The 20,908-nt window shown below is 42.2% G+C and overlaps 1 protein-coding gene across 1 annotated transcript in view; it reads left to right on the top strand.

Annotated features, from left to right (window-relative positions):
• The window catches only part of zdhhc17 (zinc finger DHHC-type palmitoyltransferase 17), a 33,512-nt gene extending 12,608 nt beyond the window's left edge, over positions 1–20,904 (top strand). Inside the window, exons 3-17 of the mRNA XM_044343348.1 lie at positions 334–456; positions 2,374–2,451; positions 4,287–4,431; positions 4,841–4,905; positions 6,415–6,577; positions 6,750–6,875; positions 8,117–8,259; positions 9,689–9,789; positions 16,381–16,505; positions 17,337–17,399; positions 17,503–17,596; positions 18,341–18,424; positions 18,517–18,674; positions 18,856–18,950; positions 19,572–20,904. Coding sequence (XP_044199283.1) covers positions 334–456; positions 2,374–2,451; positions 4,287–4,431; positions 4,841–4,905; positions 6,415–6,577; positions 6,750–6,875; positions 8,117–8,259; positions 9,689–9,789; positions 16,381–16,505; positions 17,337–17,399; positions 17,503–17,596; positions 18,341–18,424; positions 18,517–18,674; positions 18,856–18,950; positions 19,572–19,710 — 1,702 coding nt within the window. The 3' untranslated portion in view covers positions 19,711–20,904. The remainder of the gene's footprint in view (positions 1–333; positions 457–2,373; positions 2,452–4,286; positions 4,432–4,840; positions 4,906–6,414; positions 6,578–6,749; positions 6,876–8,116; positions 8,260–9,688; positions 9,790–16,380; positions 16,506–17,336; positions 17,400–17,502; positions 17,597–18,340; positions 18,425–18,516; positions 18,675–18,855; positions 18,951–19,571) is intronic.
• The last annotated feature ends 4 nt before the right edge of the window (positions 20,905–20,908 follow it).

Below are 20,908 nucleotides of genomic sequence, written 5' to 3'. Positions count from 1 at the left end.
AATTCACAAGCTCAGAAAGTGATGAGAGAATTTACAGGAGGTAAGAGGAGACATGTCCTCCTGATAAGACAACCGAAGCTGTTTCTGAGCTGTTATATCAGACAAAAACAGATTTTTATTCACATTTTTTTTGATTTGATGTTGGGAATATCCGCGTAAAGATTGTCGAGTTTTGCCACAGTGTAGGCGTCGTGTTTGGACGGAGTATCTGTTTATGTGTTGTGTTGCTTTCTGTGTGTGTGTGTTAACCCTGTGGTTTCCTGTATGTTTGCACACGTATTTGTGTGTGAGCAGACTTTTTAAGCTCTCTCTCTCCACCTCTCTCCTCCTCAGGTACGGCATCTTCGAGCGCTGCAGGGAGCTGGTGGAGGCGGGCTTCGATGTTCGGCAGCCAGACAAAGAAAACGTAACGCTTCTCCACTGGGCCGCCATCAACAACAGGATAGACTTGGTCAAGTGAGTCACCTCTGATTATGTTTTATACGAAGCAGGGACTCGTGGTCGCACGGTTGCAAGTTTGAATTGTATGACTGGTTGCTCTGAGGTGTGAGATTGTGAAATGTGAAGCAGGAGCCTTTCTGCTTCACATCACTGCTGCCAAGTAACCCTTTTCCATGAGCTCGTTACCCTCGTTAGAGAAAAACAGTTGCCCTGCATCTAAGCACCCACTTACATGATGGAATAAAGGTTTAACATAGATGGAGCAATTAACTGTCTGATGGCACAGATGTATACAGAAAAAGACAACAGAAACATTCTCCTCCGTATCTGACCCTCTCTAGCACCTCTTGTACTTTTCTTTAATTACTGCGTGAAGTTGGTAAAGTTGTTTCCTGCGAGACAAGTCGATGAGTCATAATTCAAGTCAACAGTTATTTTGGAGGCTGTAGATTGTTGTGCGTTTGAATTGTTTTCGGTTATATACTGAGAGATGTTTTTTTCCCCACACAAACGGGACTCATGGATAATTTGCTGTTAGCGCAAAATGAGTTATTTCAAACCCGGCTGAAGTGTCCGTTGGCGGGTAGAGTCGGTGTTAAAGTGGCGCCGGCCAACGCCTCCGGCTTCAGCTTCACTACCGGCTGCGGGGCTGGGAGGTCCCCAGGCAGAGGGAGAGCATTTTGTCGGGCAGCACTTCAACAAAAAGCAGCGTGAGAGGCTTTTGCTCCGAGGGTGACGGCCATAATGAAGCTGCCAAGTACTTTTCAGCAGAGAAGTGAGCAACGTTTGTTTTGTTTTTTTTATATAAGGGAGTGTTATGAGCAGTATAATGACTCCATAAGTGGAGGCTGGTGTATAAACAGATAATGAATGACAATAAATTAAAACACATCATATAAAATGTGTTTTATAATGTGTTATAATTCCTGACAAATTCTGCATATTAAGAAACACTTAAAATGTCTTTATATCTACTGACAACAACATGATAGTGTGTTATAAACCGTTTAAATGTTTATATACTGCTTCTACATGCTAAATAGGAGGTACTGTTTTAGCTAAGATCCAAATAAGATCCAATACATACTGTATTTGAAATGAGTAACATTGACAACTAAAGTAAAGCCAACAGATACATTTCAAAGAAAACTGTTCAAAAATTCAAATCTTTATATATTTATTTTAAAGAATGAGATTTAAATGCAGTACAAGACTCCTGGATATGAATCATTTACTATGAATACTGCACAGTTGACCGTGTGTGTGTGTGTGTGTGTGTGTGTGTGTGTGTGTGTGTGTGTGTGTGTGTTGCTCCACTTTTATCGACAGCTGCAGTCCAAATTGGGGATGTTGCTTTGTGGAAAATGTTTGTGGCTTGGTGTTACATACTTAATGTGTACCCAACAAGCTCGGTCTCAACATCATGACATATGTAACATACTTTTACTGCTTTCTTTTTCTTATCATAAGAACAGCCAACAGTGTCTCCATTGTAGTTTGTATCAGTAATACTGCCCATACCTAGATTAGACTAACAAAAATGGTGAATGGCCTGCATTAATATAGCGCCTTTCTAGTCTTCTGACAACTCAAAGCTCTTTACGCTACATGCCAACATTCACCCATTCACACACTGATAGCAGACGCTGCCATGCAAGGTGCCAACCTGCTTCTCAGGAGCAGTTTATAATCCTTATACACACACACACTCACACACTGATTGCACGACATTCAGGAGCAATTTGAGGTTTAGCATCTTGCTCAAAGACACTCTGACACGTGGACCAGAGGAGCCGGACATCGAACTGCTGATCCTCCGATTAGTGGACGACCCGCTCTACCTCTGAGCCACAGCCGCCCCCAGGAAGAGGTCAAATTATTGGGTAGATGCAGTATTAACTTTCACCTGATTCTTGTGTTTTGTATGTACAGGTACTACATATCAAAGGGAGCCATAGTTGACCAACTGGGAGGAGACCTCAACTCTACACCTCTGCATTGGGCCACCAGGTAACTCAGATAACATATCTGCCACACATTTCATCCACAGAGCCTTAAAGGGGACCTATTATGTTTTTCCTTATTTTCAGTCATATACTGTATATAATGTCACAATGTTGGATGTCCATGTTAAGCGTCAAATAATGAGGTAAACATATGTATGTAACATATGTATGATGTAATCCCTGTGAGCAAAAAGCGCCAGCTCTGAACGCTCGGTTTCCAATGTTTTTTTTCTACTTTAAGCCCGCGCTGATGTCACTGCTCTGCTAACACTATAGCATTTTCACATTGTTTTGGAGGTAGTCGAGCTGAGCCATGCTTCGAGTCGAGCTGGCACGCTGCGAGTTTTTTTCCATCGCACAGCATGGCAAAGTAGTTTACCTGTCGGAAGTGTGTGTGTTGGTCCTCTGCTGCTCTTCATCAAACATCATCATCACTGTGGCTCTTTCTGCTTGTACTGTTCCTCCCTGCATTATTTCTAAATGATCCGCTCAACAAATGGCTCCAAATGTATCTATATGTCGTTGTGTCACATCTTGCTCAGACTACTACATTTCAATGTTTCTTTTTATTCTTCTTCCAAACGTCTTTCTGTAGTTATTACAGAAAGTAGCAGCAAGGCTTTTAACTGACACCGATTTTAGCCATGAGATTTATCAAGCAGGGCAAGCTCAGTTGTGCCAAAATCCAGGCTGAAAAATGAAATGTCCACCTGGTCATTGAAGCACCAAACAAGCTGCCCGAGAGGATCAGCCCGGCATCCTCAGTGTCTCGTTTTAAATCACTCCTACAAACATACATTTATGAACTTATTACCAGACGGCTTTTATTGCTATTTTACTATTCTGCTTGCAAACACTCTTGTTTTATGAGTTGACCCTCCATCTCGACATGATTTGATTGTTTGAAGACCTTTTTATCGCCTCCTTCCCGTTTGCTCGATCACTCAGTTATGCTATAAAGTGGTGGGAAGGGACAGGTCATATGAGATCCACCCACCCACCCCCTTCTCCTAAGCAGACAGTGGGGGGGGGGGGGAATAAAGCTCTCTGTTCCTGAATTATTGATAGGTTTGACAACAGGCATGCACACCATTGCCGCTACACAGGCGCTCAGTCTTACCCAACCTCCACCTGCCAGTGACCTTTAAAAACCCCCGGCCTCTTACTGTATGACCTCAGCCATTCACACAGAGCGGTGAAGCTGAGTGCAGGGTGTTACAGGCTTGGTCACGTTTTTGTGCAGTGAAAGTATTTAGGCAACGAAATAAAACCATTAAAAAAAAAAAGGGATTTCTATCATTTTGACGGATTTCGTTTCACATCCTTATTGTTCTGTAGGGGGAAGTTTGCATTGCAGACAAGCTTTGTAATAAACATAAATTTCATAAACCCAATATACTGTATGCAATAAAAGTATGTAACAAATCACCAGCTTCACCATGGAGACAAATATCAAATGATGAGCGCTGGCAGGGAGTTACACCAGCATACATCATTTCATGTGCAAATATAGCAGTTTAACAGCGGTGGGAATATATGAGACTCTGAACTCTTTGGACTATTGACTTCGGTCACCCACTCAGCTTCTTAAGTGGGTGATCAAACAAGAATAGCTTTGGCCTTCTTCACCCCAAACCTCTTAAAGACTGTAGTTATTTATCCTTTCATGTTACTTGCTATTTTCTGGAACAGAATTAATGAAACTGAAGCAAAAGAAACATTATTCAGTTTTTGAGGCGGAGCAGTGAGGAGATAAAACGTCAGAGTAAGAAGTCAAGGCAAGTTCCCATAACTCTAGTAAACTGATGTTTGATCTGTTTGTCTTTGTGTTTCTGCCAGACAAGGCCATCTATCCATGGTGGTGCAGCTCATGAAATACGGCGCAGACCCGTCTTTGATCGACGGCGAGGGCTGCAGCTGCGTCCACCTGGCCGCCCAGTTCGGCCACACCTCCATCGTGGCCTACCTTATTGCCAAAGGACAGGTAGGAAAGACTGAGACTGCAGGGCGTGTCGGTGCTTCATTTTATTTGTCAAGAACAGGAGAAAATAATTTTAAAACGGATTAAATGTTCATTTTCACACCGGCAAATGTGCTGAATTCCTGTGGTCCACAGAGATATTTTAAGTGGTGGTAATTGCTGAAATAGTTTTGACCAAGTTCTTCACTCAAAACAAGCATTTCCTTCCAATGTTTTATGACCTCTTGTTCCTGTTTGTGTCTGTGTCACTTGGGCTTTGTAAACCACTTGGGCTCACATCTGTTTTGAAATCATTTTGTACCAGTTCTCTCCATCAGGGGGAGCCATATTGCTTCTTTTCCTCTTTCCCCCTCTTCTCTAGTGCTCCTTCAGTTGTTTTTTTTTTTTAAACTGTATCTTTCCTGAATGGCAGGATGTGGACATGATGGATCAGAATGGCATGACTCCTCTGATGTGGGCGGCTTACAGGACACACAGGTGTGTACGATTACAGTGGAAAAAACTGGAATATTGCGCAGAAGTTCACTGAAGCTCATATACAAGCTAGAGCAGGTCTCTGCTGACTGCAGCCATGCACATACGTAGCTTTCTCATGTATAAATGAGTCGTCATTTATCAAACACAGGGAAACAACTCCCAGTATTGCTGCTCAGCTTCATCATGATATTCTCAGATTAGCAGTTTTCTGGAGGATTAATTCTATTTACAATTTAGTCATTTAATTTATCGATCCATGAGGGGTAATTATGACACTGCAGCTGAAAATAGAGTTGTAGCGTAATTAAAGGTGGAGTCAGTCATTCTGGAGAAAGATTATTGATATTTGAACTTAACACCCGAACAAATACACCCCTCCCTTTGTGCCCCTTAGAGGCTCCACGCCCCCAAGTTCATGGACACACGTTGCCAAGGCAACAACCAAAAGAGAAATATGGCGGAATTCAAAGCGATGTGTCAGCTGTAGAGTCACTTCTGCTCCTCTTAAACATTATCATGAGCGTCTGCTTCTGTGGACAGAGTTTGTATTTATTAATTGATTGATACAGTGAATAAGTTGAAAACACATATACAGTGGGATATTTGTGTGATTTAAAGGGCTGCCTGCTCAGATTACGCTTCACTAAATGTGACAGAAACAGACTCGGAGCATAAAAAAACATTGAGGGTCTCCATGAGACTGTCTTGGATTCAGTGTGGATTGATACATTTAATAAAATAGTATCTGTTCTGTGAGAAAACACTTCCTATGAGAATTGGCCACAGCCTCTCCCAGCCCTCACTCACCATTCAACAGTTGCTGGAGACAGGAGACTGTCATGTCCTCACACAGACAGCTGCATTGATAATTTCCCCCTTTCCTGTGCGTGAGCACAAACACCCCCTGCTGCTGATTGGCTGGAATAGTGTTGTTGTGTGGCTCAGTCTGAGCCACTTTCTTTGTTTCCCATATACAGAGCCAGTGCTTTGTTTAAACACCAGATTTTTTTTCATTGCACACACAGAGCGGACAGCTAGCGGACCGTGAGGAGATATTTGCTGAATTTGACAAAAAGTGCATTAAACAATCTTTCTCCAGAATCACTGACTCTACCTTTAACTAAGAGGTAATGATTAACTAGTTTATGTAAATCAATAAAAAATTAAACCACATAAGCAAAAATGATGGATAGTTTTCTTACAACTTTGATGGCTTTCCTGCAGTGAAAATGTGGTGCTTTACTCTGATTGAATCACAACCAATGAATGTGAGAATAGGTTAAAGAGGCAGAATGTCGAAGGAAAAATCACCAAGTAGCTTGCTGATCACCACAAGAGAAGTGTAAAGTCAAAAGTGATGGGATAGAAAGTGTTAAATATGAACATTTGGAATATCATTTCCAAATGTTGCATCATAACTTTCTCTAACGTGTTGTGACAAGCCTGTCTGTCAGGTAGTTTCAAACTAATGTGACTCAGCCTGATTTGATTCGTGCCTCTGTATGACAGCGTGGACCCCACCCGGCTGCTACTGACCTTCAACGTGTCTGTCAACCTGGGCGACAAATATCACAAGAACACAGCGCTGCACTGGGCCGTGCTGGCTGGCAACACCACTGTCATCAGCCTGCTGCTGGACGCCAACGCTAACGTTGATGCTCAGAACATCAAGGTAACGCTCTCCTCACAGCTGGATTAACTTGTCTTAGTTTACCACCACTGTCTGTCATCAATATGTTGATAGGAGTGTGTTGCTTTAAACAAATGACAATCAACAATGTCTTTAGTGTTTTCGTTGTGAAAGCTAGATGTGTCAGACTCGTCTTTTGTCGTTTTTTTGTTAGGGTGAAACACCGCTGGACCTCGCCAAGCAAAGGAAGAACGTTTGGATGATAAATCATTTACAGGAAGCACGACAGGCCAAAGGCTACGACAGCCCGTCCTACCTGAAGAGACTGAAGATGGACAAGGTACGCAAACACACACACGCTGTCAAACACATCAGGCAGAACCAAAAGAAAAGGACAGAGAGCGATAGAGTAGAAATAAGAGATCAAGTCTATCCGTCTAAACCTCCCTGTAAAGACACACACAAACCTTTATGACTCCCCATTTGACCTCCTTTTCTTTGTCTCAGCTCAAACAGACACATTCAGACCAGCATGTCCGGGCTGAACCTCCGCACCGCTGCATTGTCACAGCACGTCTAGGATAGTGATTACCTTTGTGTCTAAAAGCTGTCGCGGTCCCAGTCTGACAGGAAGGAGACGACTCTTAAATAACGGGTTACATTTAACAATACGCTTACCCAGAAAATACAGGAAAGAAGCAGGAAGGTTACATTTTTACTGTCTAGTCTGACCATCGCAGGTGGTAATTTACATGTATGTATGTTTTTCTATCCATGCTTTGAACTTGGAGTGTGTGATACAGCAAACGAACGTATGAGCCAAAAACACACCAATACCAACATCTGTGGTCGGTCATTTTTCCATCCTGGTAGAAGGTTTAGTAAATTAAGGGTTTAAGTGTTCATGTGCTGATTTTGTATTATAATTTTCAAAGACAATGCTTGCAAGACCTTCATCCTCTGTTTCCTCTCTTTTAACTCACATGAATGTTTTGTCTTTCCACCTGTCTGTCTGCCGGGATGTTGTTAGTTAATAAAGGTAAAGAGTAGAGTTAGTCATTTTCTGTACAGTGCTACTAGACTGAATGCACATTGCTGGGGAGAGATAGTAACAGTTGGTTTATAGATACTGTAAGTAGATGATAAATCACTATAGTTTAGTGCACTTCCCCAGTGTCATGTCCTGTTGCTGTCAGTAGAGACTTTATAGATTAGTGAACTACAGCTAACCTGCTTTCACTGCTGTGTCCATGTCTACCAAATAAAAAATATACATATCTAATAAAAAAGTCACAATACATCAGGTTGTAACACTGAACTCTCTGTATCCACCCAGGCACTATATAAACTTCATAAAAAACATGAGTATCTATAAATATCAGTTTACAACATATCTGTGGTTTTATTTTAGCTGTGACTTCTCACTCTTCCCGTAATCAGAACAAACTGTTATCAGCACTATAATTTAAAAAGATGGAAACTGCCCCGACGTACAGTTTGACTTTACAATCCTCGCAAATACGTCACCTGTATCCTCCCTCTACTCATCACTCCACCTTCCTCTCCTTCTTCCTCCTGCAGGAGTTCAGGCAGAAGGTGATGCTGGGAACGCCCTTCGTGGTCATCTGGCTCGTGGGTTTCATCGCTGATCTGGACATCGACTCCTGGCTCATCAAGGGCGTCATGTACGCTGGCGTCTGGGTCGCTGTGCAGTTCCTCTCCAAGTACGTCTCAGTCACATAAACACACAGACACATAAACTGTACATACGCATATTCTCACGTGCAAACAAACACTCATAATTTGGTAACATTCCACACCCTGCAGTGACAGATTGTAACCCCATTAGCTCTGCCATCTGCTCCTGCTGCTGTAGTTTGTTGTCCTTCTCACTACTGTTAGCTTTGCGACTACAATAACACACATTAAGCAGTGTGTTAGCTTTATGTTTACTGACATTCTTTAAATACTTACTGTGAACATTAGTGCTGTGGAGTTGTGCTGTACTGTCATCAGGTCACGGTTCGGTTTATTTTTGCTGCTGTCTGACTACATGATGGTTTGTCTTTGTTTATACGTGCAATAGTGAGCAGGTTTCACATCTGCAGGAAGAATGCCTTGATATGCACAGTGTGTATATTGAGTCTGTTTCAAATAATAGCTGAAATAAAAATGTGCTAATTCAAAAGAGACATATTGTGAGGAGAGTGTTTAAACTGTCATCTGGTAACTACGTTCATAACAAGATGAGATGAATCTGATTCAGCTCAGCAGGCGATTGATCACGTCTTGTGTTTATTTTGCAGTAATCAATCAGAGCAGCACGTCACAATATTGTGGAAAAGAAAATGTTCTGTTTTTGTTGGAAAAATTAGAGACAGAGATGTGTGAGAGAAAAAAAACCCCAGACAGGTTACTCAAGTTATCTGCAGGTCTTGAATAGTCTTCAAAATCTTTAAATTTCAGGTCTTGAATGTTTTCTCTTACCCGCCATGGACATGTAATTTACATGTGTACATTTTAGCAAAAACTTGACTACAATCAATTAATTATTTTGTAATTGTTTAAGCCATTCTTTAATTTTCTGCCACCTATCTGAGCCCAAGTCATCTTAATTTATAGGTAACTAGGAGTTCTTGTTATATACAGCTGGGAATTACTGATGAAAATGTGATATAAATTGAAGTTGGTGAACACAGCTGGACACATTTTACCCAGTAGGGTCAGCATTGCGATCAATTTGCTTTGGGAAACCCTGATACTACACTGTTGTGTGTATACCACCAGCCTTCTGGTGGATTGTAATGTGTAAAACACATAAAGTATCGTAGAGTGTAAGTACCGTGTTTACATCATAATCATGGTTTCTCTTGTGAGAAACACACTCAATCAACAGTAATAGTGAGAGTGTTGTTGGCAGGCTGTGCCCACTTACTATGACAGAGAGTCAGTGTAAAGCAGATGTTATTGTGCTGCCCACACTGTTAGCTGACTGACTGTTGAGCTCAGAGAGTGCAGTGCAGATATGACACAGCAAAGCACCAAACACGCTGGTAAATTTCAATGAACAAAAACCTCAGAATTAAACAGATGATTATTTTTGATAAATTGTGCTGATAACTCTCCTCTCTTCTCTCTTCTCTCTCCTCGTAGGGCTTTCTTCGACCACTCCATGCACAGCGCTCTCCCTCTGGGAATCTACCTAGCCACCAAGTTCTGGATGTACACCACCTGGTTCTACTGGTTCTGGAATGATATCCTTTTCTGTCTTAATGGGAATCCACATAGAAAGCGAAACGTGAGCGGCGTGTAAGTGCGTTCTTTCAACCCACACTGACTCCGACCTGTATTTAGCATCTCTGTCGACAGAAGCAGCCGCCTGTCAGCTGCAGCTCTCGGGGAGCTAAGATCACACTATAGTTGATGGTATACATTTATACATTTTCCGGTCAAATTGTTTTCCTAAATCCCATATTTGCAAATACACCTCAGTCTGTTTGAGAAAGCAACAACACTGAATCAGTGTTCAGTTTTGGCACTTAGCTGACAATCTTATCTAGAGGGACGTGCAGTGAGCCAGAAAGTAAGAGCTCAGTGTTTTCTCACAATTTCAGCAAAGAATGACTGTTGACCCATTCCACTGCATTAAATACAGATTATGTTGTCAGCCAAGTTGTAGTGCGCTCCTCTTTCCAGCCCCTCACAGTGACAGATGGGCTCCTCCGTCCACCAAAAGGCACACTCTAGTCTTTATTCACCCATAATCCACTAATTTGTGAAGTAGAGTGCCAGAGCTGTGAGACCTGGCAAACTCTAGCTGTTTTTCTCATATGAACTCCAGACAGTGTCTGGAGAATCAGGTCCGGACATTGTCAAGGAGTTGCCTTTTCACACATGTAGCACACACCAGGAACCAGGAGATTGTCCGTGTCAGACGTGTTCTCATCTACTGGAAAGACTTGTTTACGTTTTGTTTAGGCGAGGTGTGGCGCCTGGGTAGAGCGTGTAGGAGGCAGGACATGAGAAAAGTATGTGCAGTCAAGTAACTGGTTAGCAGTTTGATCATAAACAACTGAGTCTCTTGCCGTTCCTTGAATTTATCTGACGATTTAGCGTCGGCCTTTACCAACAAAGTTTCTGAATCTTGTTGTCTCTCCAGTCAGATATTTTTGTTGGCGTCTTCCCCCTCCGATGTTTGAATCCCTCCCGTTTCGCGCTAATCGCACGATAAAAACGTCATCGACACGCCCAGACGCTCGCTCTTAATTCTCTGGAAAATGACCTGCTGTATTCACACATGGCCTCAATCAGACATTACACAGACTTTGCACTAAGGAGCTGGCAGGGTAAATTCAGTTTAATGTCCCGTCCAACTGATTCAGACATTTGTGCTCTCACATACAGCTCCTCTGAGTAATGTCTAGATAACTTCAGGGTTGCAGTGCATGTGTGAAAAGGGCTTTCTGTCTGTTTACTGGAGAAAATGCATCAATTCAAATCCCTCCAGTTCTGTCACTTACCAGTTGAAATGGTCTATTTATTCTTGGCTTTTTAGATATCGGACACATCCTGTAGAATGCATTCCAGGAGCTTTTTATAAATCTGTTTGACCGGCCAGTAAATTTAGCATGCATGTGATCTCCATAAAATATTGGCTCGTAAAAATCGATTTTACGGCTTTCTGCTGCCTTTGTTGCATTTTGGTAGAAGACTTAAGATTACCAGGAAAAGTACTTGAAATGTTGGCAGACTGTCATCTCACATCAGTAAGATTGAGTTACAGACCCGTTTCAGTGGATTAAAGGAGTCGGGAAGGAGGGAGGTTAACGTAAAGAACAGAAGGAGTCGGTGAAACAAATGTGAGTAAAATGTGGAGTAAGTTATGCCTCTAAATTGATGCTGATTAGTTTCTATTGTCTCTCGCTGTGTGTTACAGTTGAGGACAGAGAGTTGAGTGTGTAGCAGCTGCTGGTTGTTGAAACCCAACAGAGCAACTTTCTGTTGACAGTAGTGTTTTTTTTTGGTTCATGGAAGAATTGCCTTTCTGTTCGGGAAGCTGCTAATTGCAGGAGGTGAGAGGGGAGTTCTCGTTTGCGGAAAGCATTTAATTTTACGCTTCACTGCTGCACTAATGGGGAGGGAGAGTAAGATGTCTTTGACCTGAGCGGATTGAAAAAGAAAACTGTGCTCCAAGGATCTTTTCAGTTGTTTTAAGACCTGTTTTGAGCAGAATTCTTGTGTGCTATTAGAGATGACTGAGTATAGACTGGAAGGGGTGTGATGCTGGGATTTGTCATGCATTTCTTTTTGGGTGTATCGTGTGTCTACTCAACATTAAACTGATTTAAAGGAGTGTCCATGGCAAACTTAGTGACATACAAGATCGTGAGGCACTCTCAAGCCAGGGCTTTACATATGCATTCAGCTTCTAAGAGCGAAGGCTCGGTTGACGTGACATCATGTGCGCTGCTAAACGTTTGTTCGTACACGGATCATTTCACATGTGGAAAGTTGGCCCTTTGACTGCAGGCAGGTTCTTTCATGTTTAAAGACATTTGCTTGTGAAAATGAGTTTGTTTTTTTTGTTTTTTCAGGCTTCTCTTTTGCCTTCCAGCTGTAAGGTCATTAGTCCTTTGTGTCTGCAATGAATGTCTTTCCAGTAACTGTGTTTTTCTTCTTTCTTTTCAATTGAAAGGCGTGTTGTTGCATGTTCCTGACAACAAGGGGGTTTAGCTCTTGTCTTGCAATGCTGCGCAGGTGGGTGTAAATTATGGTCACTCAGGGAATCTACGTGGACAGTTGGTTCTTGTCCAGTTGTTACTTGCACACAAATGACTGGTGGCACTTTTTCTAACCACATTTATTTATGTAAATCAAGTGATAGGCAAATCAGAACTTTTAACTAGAAGTACGAAAGAAGTAAGTGATACATTTAAAGTGGCACTGTTCACAATCAGGTATTCCCACAAGCATTTTCTTTGATACTGCTACACACTGGCAAAACTAGTTGGTGTGACTACACTCTAAGGCGGGATGAAAAGCCTGTAGTCACCGAAATGGAGTGACATCTGATTATTGTTCATATATGGGAATAACAGCACACCCTTGTAGAAAATCTGCCCTCCAAGGCATTCATAGTGTTGCACTCATTTGTACAAATGAAAAGTGACAGACACAGCTATGTGAAAAATGAGAAAAGAAAGCTCCAGAGAGAAGATCAAACCTTGCCCGCTTTCACACCTTCGCACTCCTAGCCAGACGCTGTCAGCTTTCAGAAAGTGACAAAAATTGTCAGACAAAGCCCCACAATTTGTCCATTCGACAAGCACTTTATTTGAGGCTTACTGGCGCCTTTAACCTCCAAAAACGTCATCCTTTGTATTCTTCTGTCAGCGGTGTCGAGGGAGGCATCACTTTACTCTGTCCAACCCTTCAGATCCTGCTTACATAAACTGTGGACTGAGGCCCAGTATGGGTTACTGGTTTAGTCCCCCCAGTTTCTATGTGCCTGCAGTCCCAGTTAACTTCTGTTGAACTTGGATCTTAAAACAAGAATATAAACTTTTCATTTGTGTCATGGGCCGAAAGATTCCAACATCTGGTTCAAAGTATGCTGGACTGATCATATGATCAACTGTGAAAGGAGACATTTCATCTTACTTTTTGCTGTTAGGCTGACCTTGTCATTGAATGACTTATAATATACAACAGATAACGCAGGAGCCATTCTGTTTCTTTGTTTTTCAGCATTTTTGATGTCTCTGCTAGGCTGTCCAGTAATGCACCTCAGTATTTTGCACACCTCCGTTCCGCCTTCCAGACTAAAAAATGCTATCTGCCAGTTCTGACCCACATTCTGCCATTGTGAGCTCATCATCCTCCTCAGGCCTGTGGTTGAAATCAGATCAAATGACATGAGTGGAGCTGTATGACAGTACTTTTTTGTCTTTCCCAGGCCCGGATCGTATTTTCTTCAAGAACTCGAAGCATGAAAGACTTTGCTCTTAAATGCATTTCCAGCAGGAAAGGTGATGCTGGTATGAGAATGAAATCGATAGAAGACCGCTTTGACTATTTCAAGAGAAATTCTGTTTTCATCCTTGATTGTGTCAAGAAAATATTCAATTTGTATATATTCTGACCCAGTTGTCCAGCATTCATTTCATTGTATCTGCGCACCATTGCAATCTTCAAACAGCCACATTGATAAATCTGCCGGTGACCCTCTTGCTTGACCTCTGCTGTTAGCTATTAGGGAAGCCTTGTCAAAGACACCTCACCACTCAACCTTTCAAAAGATAAATGGGGGCTTACAGGAGGTGCTGAGCATCTCTGCCCCAGGAACCATTATAACCCCATTTGTCTTAGGAGCTGTAATCATCACCGGGACCATCTCTGCATCTCCACCCATCATTGAGTTAAACCAGTGAGAGTGTTTTACTTATCTGGTCAATTTCAGAAAGGGATAATGTGAACACCCAGTTCTTTATGGAGATAATTATGAAGATCAATGGCTTCATGTGGTCTTTAGGGACATATAGAGGCCTCTCTCACTCTGTCAATGCTGGGAAAATGTTGTGGAGGAATGACTTCAGAGGCTGTCGGCCCATCCTCACCAACAAATGAAAGTTGTTGGTTGGGTGTGTTATTTCTATGTTTGGAGGAACAAGATGTGATATGATTCCTGCAGCATCATGGTTTGTCCATCATGGTCACTAGTAGCTATTGTACTTTGTGTTTTATGACGCCCTCTATCCTTAGCACCTCTATTCGGGTATGGAAAAACTCCTTTAACAGAAATAAAAAGGGAGAAACTTGGAGGAGGAACAGTGGAAAGACCTCCTCCCAGATGGAAAGACAAGCAGTAGATGTTGTGTCTACATTTGGTGAAACCTTTTGTGTCTGGTGTTCACATCAAGTGCATTTCGACAATACAGATCCCAGAATATAGTTTGAAATAAATAGTCCTTATAATTGAGTAGAAGAAGCTTATTTGTGCAGCTATACCGACTTGGTTAGAGGAGGATGATAGAATTTGGTTGGAGATAATCAAGGTTTTGATGTCCAGTTAGGCAGCTGGGACAGGCAACTTTTTTTGCCATGCTAGCAGCATGGATCTAGGGATGCCAATGTTGGTCTCTTGGTTGGTCCACTACTTTGGTCCAGATTCAAATATCTTGACAAGTACAAGATGGATTGCTATGAAAGTTGATACAGATATTCATATATTTCAGTTTGTCCAATACTTGATGACTGATTTATGACTCAATACCTGTCATTAAAACTAATGACATTCCCATTAGCCACAGCAATAGTTTGTGTTGAGTGCAAAAAATGGGAATGTTAGCATGCTAACACACTAAACTAAGATGATAAACATAGCAGATATTATGACTGCTAAAGATTGTTGGCAAGTATAATATTGGCAAATTTTAAATTGTTAACATTGGCAAATGTTAACAAATATTACCTTTTGTTAACATTGTTTTTGTGAGCATGTTAGCATGCTGGCGTTAGCATTTAGAGCCGCTAGCAAGGCTGTAGACTCTTGCTTTTTTCTGAATGCACGTTGTAGCAAATGTTTTCTCACATTGTGAAAACCTAAGACACAGCTAGCTTTTATCTCTTTTCCACAGAATATATTCCATACATGTTTATAGCAAGTTTGCAACAAATGAAAGCTTTGCGGTCTGCCAGCATCCATTCGTGCGGAGAAGGTTCTCTTGAATTTCTCTTGAATTTCCTCTGAAGTTAGTAACCTTTGGATTGACGAGGTAGCAAAGCCAGTTTTGCTAGTCTATGTTAAGAGGACTATTGTAAACACTTATAGAGAAGAATGACTACTTCATGTATGGGTGTCATTTAATGTCTCCCACTGAGACTTGTGACTTTGCAACATGCAGTAGTTTTATGATACAGACATTGCGAGGACTAAATTTTACAAAGAAAAAAAAAAGTTAATTTGTGTTGTTTCAGTTGCCGAGCCACCATGATGATACTGTCATCGTTTTATATTCAATCTTGGATGTTACTCCAAACGTGTCAGTCATATATAAGCACTTAGAGTGTTGAGGCTTTAAGTTTGGGCCTCTCAGTGTCACTTGGCTGAGTTCCTCTGGGATTCAGCTGACTCATGCACACCTGCATGACTGACTCTGCTACTAATCAGTTACATTCTTCACTTGACCAGCCCGCAGCTGTCACAACATTCACTTTTATCTCTCCACGGTTTTACACAAGGCTGTAGAACATACAGCTTATTTGTTTATTCAGTCAGGAATAGCATGTCTGTGTCATGTGATGAAATAGAATAACCAATGGTCTGTGGGTGTAGATATGACCCTCTCTTCCCTCTGACTCCCTTCTCACAAAATAACAAAAATCACTTGTACTTTTCCTTTTGTACTGAGGACAAACTAATGTTTTTCTAACCTAGTTTTTCTGTAAATGTATGAGCACTCTTTCAACCCTCTCCTCTCACTACAACTACTCTTTTTGTGCCGTGTGTGTTAACTGTGTAGCTAATGAACATCATGTATGAACAGACTTATGGTCCCTCCTAAATGGATTCATGACAAACTGTTGATACAGACTTGACCGGGTGAGTTGAGATGAGACAAAGCTGCTGTCTGCGTCCCAGGAGACAATCATTTCTGTCTGTCTGTTGAGTCACCATGAAGACCAGCGCTGACTCAGAGTCACATCATTGAAGTAAATGTACAGGAAAGTGTTTTATTGTTCAAGAGTGGTATGACAAGTGTTTTTCCCACCAGTTTATAAAAATAGGAAACAAAAAGTAAGCAGAAAAAGCTTTGTGTTAACCATTTTCCTTAACCTCGCTGCACATCTCCCCTTCGCCACTGTCCACGTTCCCTTCCTGATAAACACCCTGGCTCTGTTCTACAACTTCGGCAAATCCTGGAAGTCTGATCCGGGAATCATCAAAGCCTCAGAGGAGCAGAAGAAAAAGGTAAAGTTACTGGAAATTCAGCAACAACATGTTTGAGTTTGAAGCATCCTGAGCACATGCTTTTTTAGACATGCTTGTTTTGATATATGAGCGTTTTTTTTTCCCACATAGTATTCTGACATCACGTGAGACGTTACCTCAGCTGTCAAAGCTCCCATTCAGAGCAAGACGCGCAAAGAGCCGCTTTGAATTCACCAGAGATTATGAATGGTTAGCGGCTGACTCCTGGCGCGCTGCCCAGGGTCATGGCCCGTCTCACCTCCCTGGCCTCTCCATCCTTCATTATCACACTCTAATGGAGGACAACAGGGACTCCGCTTCTCACCGGGCCCCGATTCCCCATCCTGCCTTTGATGACGAGCTAAATTTACCCCGCATTGTTAGGACTCGGCACGGTAAAGGCTAGTCGGCTACGTCAGATCAAAGGCTTCAAAGCTTTCCCTTCCCCGCACGAGGATCCCCCTTCCACCTCTAGCTTTCCTGTGAGGTAGTCGTAGATAAAACTGTAAAAACACAAAAGAGAAACATTTATTTGTGCAGATAGGATTAAAGCCAAGGCCCTTATGAAAAAAACATTTTGCCTTCATAACAGAAAACAAACTCGTGATTGAATTAAAAAGCAAATCCCACACTATCAGAGCCTCCGGTGTGATCGTTCAGCTGGAAATCACAGCCTCACACTGTCAGTAGGCCTTTTGTTGCAGTGCCAAATAAACCTTGGCAAGACTAATTTCTCGTTCGCTCATTCTTTGTCTTTTTTTTTTTTTTTTTGGCCATTTATCTCGTTTATGTTTTACAATCCTGCTTTTGTTTCTTGTTTCCCTCCTCCAGACAATTGTGGAGTTGGCAGAGACAGGCAGCCTGGACCTGAGTATATTCTGCAGTACCTGCTTGGTAAGTTCAGACTCCTTTCTTCCATGGAAATAGATGCAGATGATGGATGAAAAGAGGATAATAGCAACAATAAGATTCAAACAATACATGTGTTTCCTCACAGATACGGAAGCCCATTAGGTCCAAACACTGCGCCGTGTGCAACCGCTGCATCGCCAAGTTCGACCACCACTGTCCCTGGGTGGGGAACTGTGTCGGTATGTCAACAAGACACACACACACACACACACACACACACTTCCCAACAAGCAGCTGCTCATAGTTTTCATCCTCAGATTGAGATACATTTAATTTAACCTGTGACAAAATATCATAATCTAAAATGCGGTAAGTAGTGTGTCCTTTATAACATAAAAAGCTTACACAGAACATCCCAAAGCAAACAAGGCAGAAAAGAAAATCAAGATTTCAAATGAGAAGCTGAATGACAACAGAAACATGACGCAGCAGAAAAGGCTTTAATGATGAGCTGCAGGGAAAGAAGAAGGAGAATTTTGTGTGTGTCAGGAGGTGTCTGTGAAGCAGACTGGAGACAGTGGGGGGAGGGGGAGGAGTGCAAGGGGCTCGTAGAACTTCCATTTTGAAAGCAGGTGGTCAGGATGAAGCTTTAAATGTGAGGAAACTGACTGAACAAACAACAGGTCTCTCCTCCAGCCTGTTGGGACATGTTTGGGGGCAGGGTGATGACCGCTGGGCCGCAAGAAGTTGTAAAAAAGTTTCTCCTCAACACAGTAGTTGTTTTTGCAGTTTTTGTAGTTGCTGCATATCTGCTTTGTTGCAGGGTTAGTAGTTTAATCTGGTCTTAAATTCAACTCCTGTTATAAATATATATAAATAAAATAAAGACTCCCACTGTTCTCTTTCCTGTGAATGAACCTGAGCCGCGGCGAGGAACCAAAAAGACGAGAACAGGACATGACATGTTTGTTTCTCCTCCACAGGAAGCGGGAATCACCGCTACTTCATGGGATACCTGTTCTTCTTGCTCTGCATGATCTGCTGGATGATGTACGGCTGCATCTCCTGTGAGTTGTTTTGTTTACTCCCCTCTATTTCCACACTTCACTCTCTTTCCGTTCTTCCTCTAACTCCCTTACTTCCCTCTCTTTCTCCTCAGACTGGAGGATCCACTGTGCCACCAGTTACGCCAAGGATGGTTTCTGGCTCTATCTGACCCAGATCGCCTCTTGCTCCCCCTGGATGTTCTGGATGTTCCTCAACAGCGTCTTCCACTTCATGTGGGTGGCCGTGCTCATCATGTGTCAGCTCTACCAGGTCTGCCTTTACTTTTTATCCGCCAGCTTTAAAGACCTTAAACCAGTTTGATTTATACAAGAAGCTCATTATTTAGAACTGGGATGTATAGTTGAGCTATTAGCAGACTCTTGTACCCTGATGTATTAATATCACCAGCTGTATGTCTGTTAGCTGACCTCTTTGCTTTGACGTCTCGTAGATCGCCGCTCTAGGAATCACCACCAACGAGAGGATGAACGCTCGGAGATATAAGCACTTTAAAGTCACAGCCACATCCATCGAAAGCCCTTTCAAGTAAGTCATCTTTTGTTGATCCCGGTCTTGTTAGACAACTGATCATCATCTCAGCAGGGTTAATGCCGTTCAAGGGTCCAAATTAGGGGAAAACATCTATGTTTTCACTCACCTCTCAGCCAGATGGGTTTTGGTTTTATTTTCCCAGTTCTCTCTGGATAATCCACACCGTTTTGGTTTATGACAAAATACATGACAAACTCATGACATTCCCATCAACCTCAAGCTCAGTTGCGTTTAGCGCTAATTAGCAAATGTTACACAGTGAACATGGCAAACATTAAACCTGCTAAACATCAACATGCTGGCATCATCATTGTGAGCACGTTAGCATGCTAATGTGCATTTAGCTCATCAGCGTGCTAGCATGCTCATCAGGGTTCACAAACTCTCAAGCAGTACTGTATACATATTAAATACACAGGTGTCAAATATGTAGGTTCTATATTATACTGATGCAGTCAATTCTCTGAGTTCTATACAATACAGCACAATACAATTTAATACAATTATTAAAACCTAATTTTTGGGATGGTGTAGTGGTTGTGAGTCCCTCATACTGTGGCAGGCAGATACATATTTACATTACATATTTGTTTCTCTCTCTGTGTCTCTCTCCAGCCACGGCTGTATCCGAAACCTCATAGATTTCTTCGAGATCCGCTGCTGCGGTCTGATCCGGCCTGTGACGGTGGACTGGACCACTCAGTACACAATAGACTACGACCAGACGTCTGGCTCGGGCTACCAGCTGGTGTAGAGGAGGAGGAGGAGGAGGAGGATGATGACGAAGAGGAAGGGGGGTGGGGAGCAGGGGGGGGAGGGGGAGTCGAGCATCACCAGGTGGAAGGAAGTTTGGAAGGATTTCCCTCCCCGCCCCTCCTTGGCGTTCATATCGGAGCGATGCAGTTCTCGGGAGCGCTTGCTTTTTTTGGACCATCTTCTCCCTCACCGATCAAAAGACTTCAAAAAAAAAAAAAAAAAAAAAACAGAAAAAAAAAATCAGCCAGGACTAGCATGCTGTTACGGGGCAACACCACACCTACACCCCCCCTCTCCCTCCCTCCATCTTCATCACTATTACTACTACTACTACTATTACTCTGCAACATCAGACTTCATTACTGTACCTTCACAGCTGTTCACCCCCTCCACCTCGTCTCTTCTCCTGAGCCCTTGGGACGGTGCGTTGCTGCCAGGCACGAACGGAGAGGAGGGAGGCTGACAGACAGGAGGAAGTCTGATTACTAAATAATAGCTCTTCTGTTTGTACTGGAGACGTGACGCTGCACACACGCAGCACCATTACATGGCAGTATCGTTCTTCCCTTTCCCCACTTTATATCTTATTTATGGTGTCCCTGTTGATGTGCCCTGTATGTATTTTTTGTTTTTGATTGGTTCAGGAACTCTGCTGTTCCTGCGATAACGAACTGTTGGTTACCAGCGAAGCTGAAGGAAATTTTTTTGTTTTTTAAACCATGAATTTGTTTGAGTATGATTAGAGATAAGGGAATGTCATTTTAAGGTCATGATTTTGCACCATGATGAATTTAGTCAACCTGATAAGGATTTGCCAACTTATCAGAGGAAAACGTTGAGTTACAGGTCGAACCGCTGGAGGAGTCCCACTTCTGACACTTCCTGAGATAATACTGCATCCACTGAATATGAAATTTAACTTTTTCCTTCCATACAGCCATCCACATCTACACATAGTCAGCTGATTCTTTTTTTTTTTTTTCTAGTAAAGTCAAAGTTAGTGTGCAGTATGAACAGAGTTAAGTGCATGAACGGGGACTTGTTCAGCGGCGACCAATGTAGACGTGACAGGAAATATCCTACAGACAATGTGATACAGGTATATTTATTTTAAAACTATTTATAAAGTAACTATGTTCTAGCGCCATCATTTTTACATTTCACATCATTTTAGCTGAGTAGGTTTTTATGAGAAA

Source organism: Thunnus albacares, chromosome 23 (genome assembly GCF_914725855.1).
Source record: "Thunnus albacares chromosome 23, fThuAlb1.1, whole genome shotgun sequence".
Classification (NCBI taxonomy): Eukaryota; Metazoa; Chordata; class Actinopteri; order Scombriformes; family Scombridae; genus Thunnus; species Thunnus albacares.
This window is presented reverse-complemented; position numbering and strand designations above follow the sequence as displayed.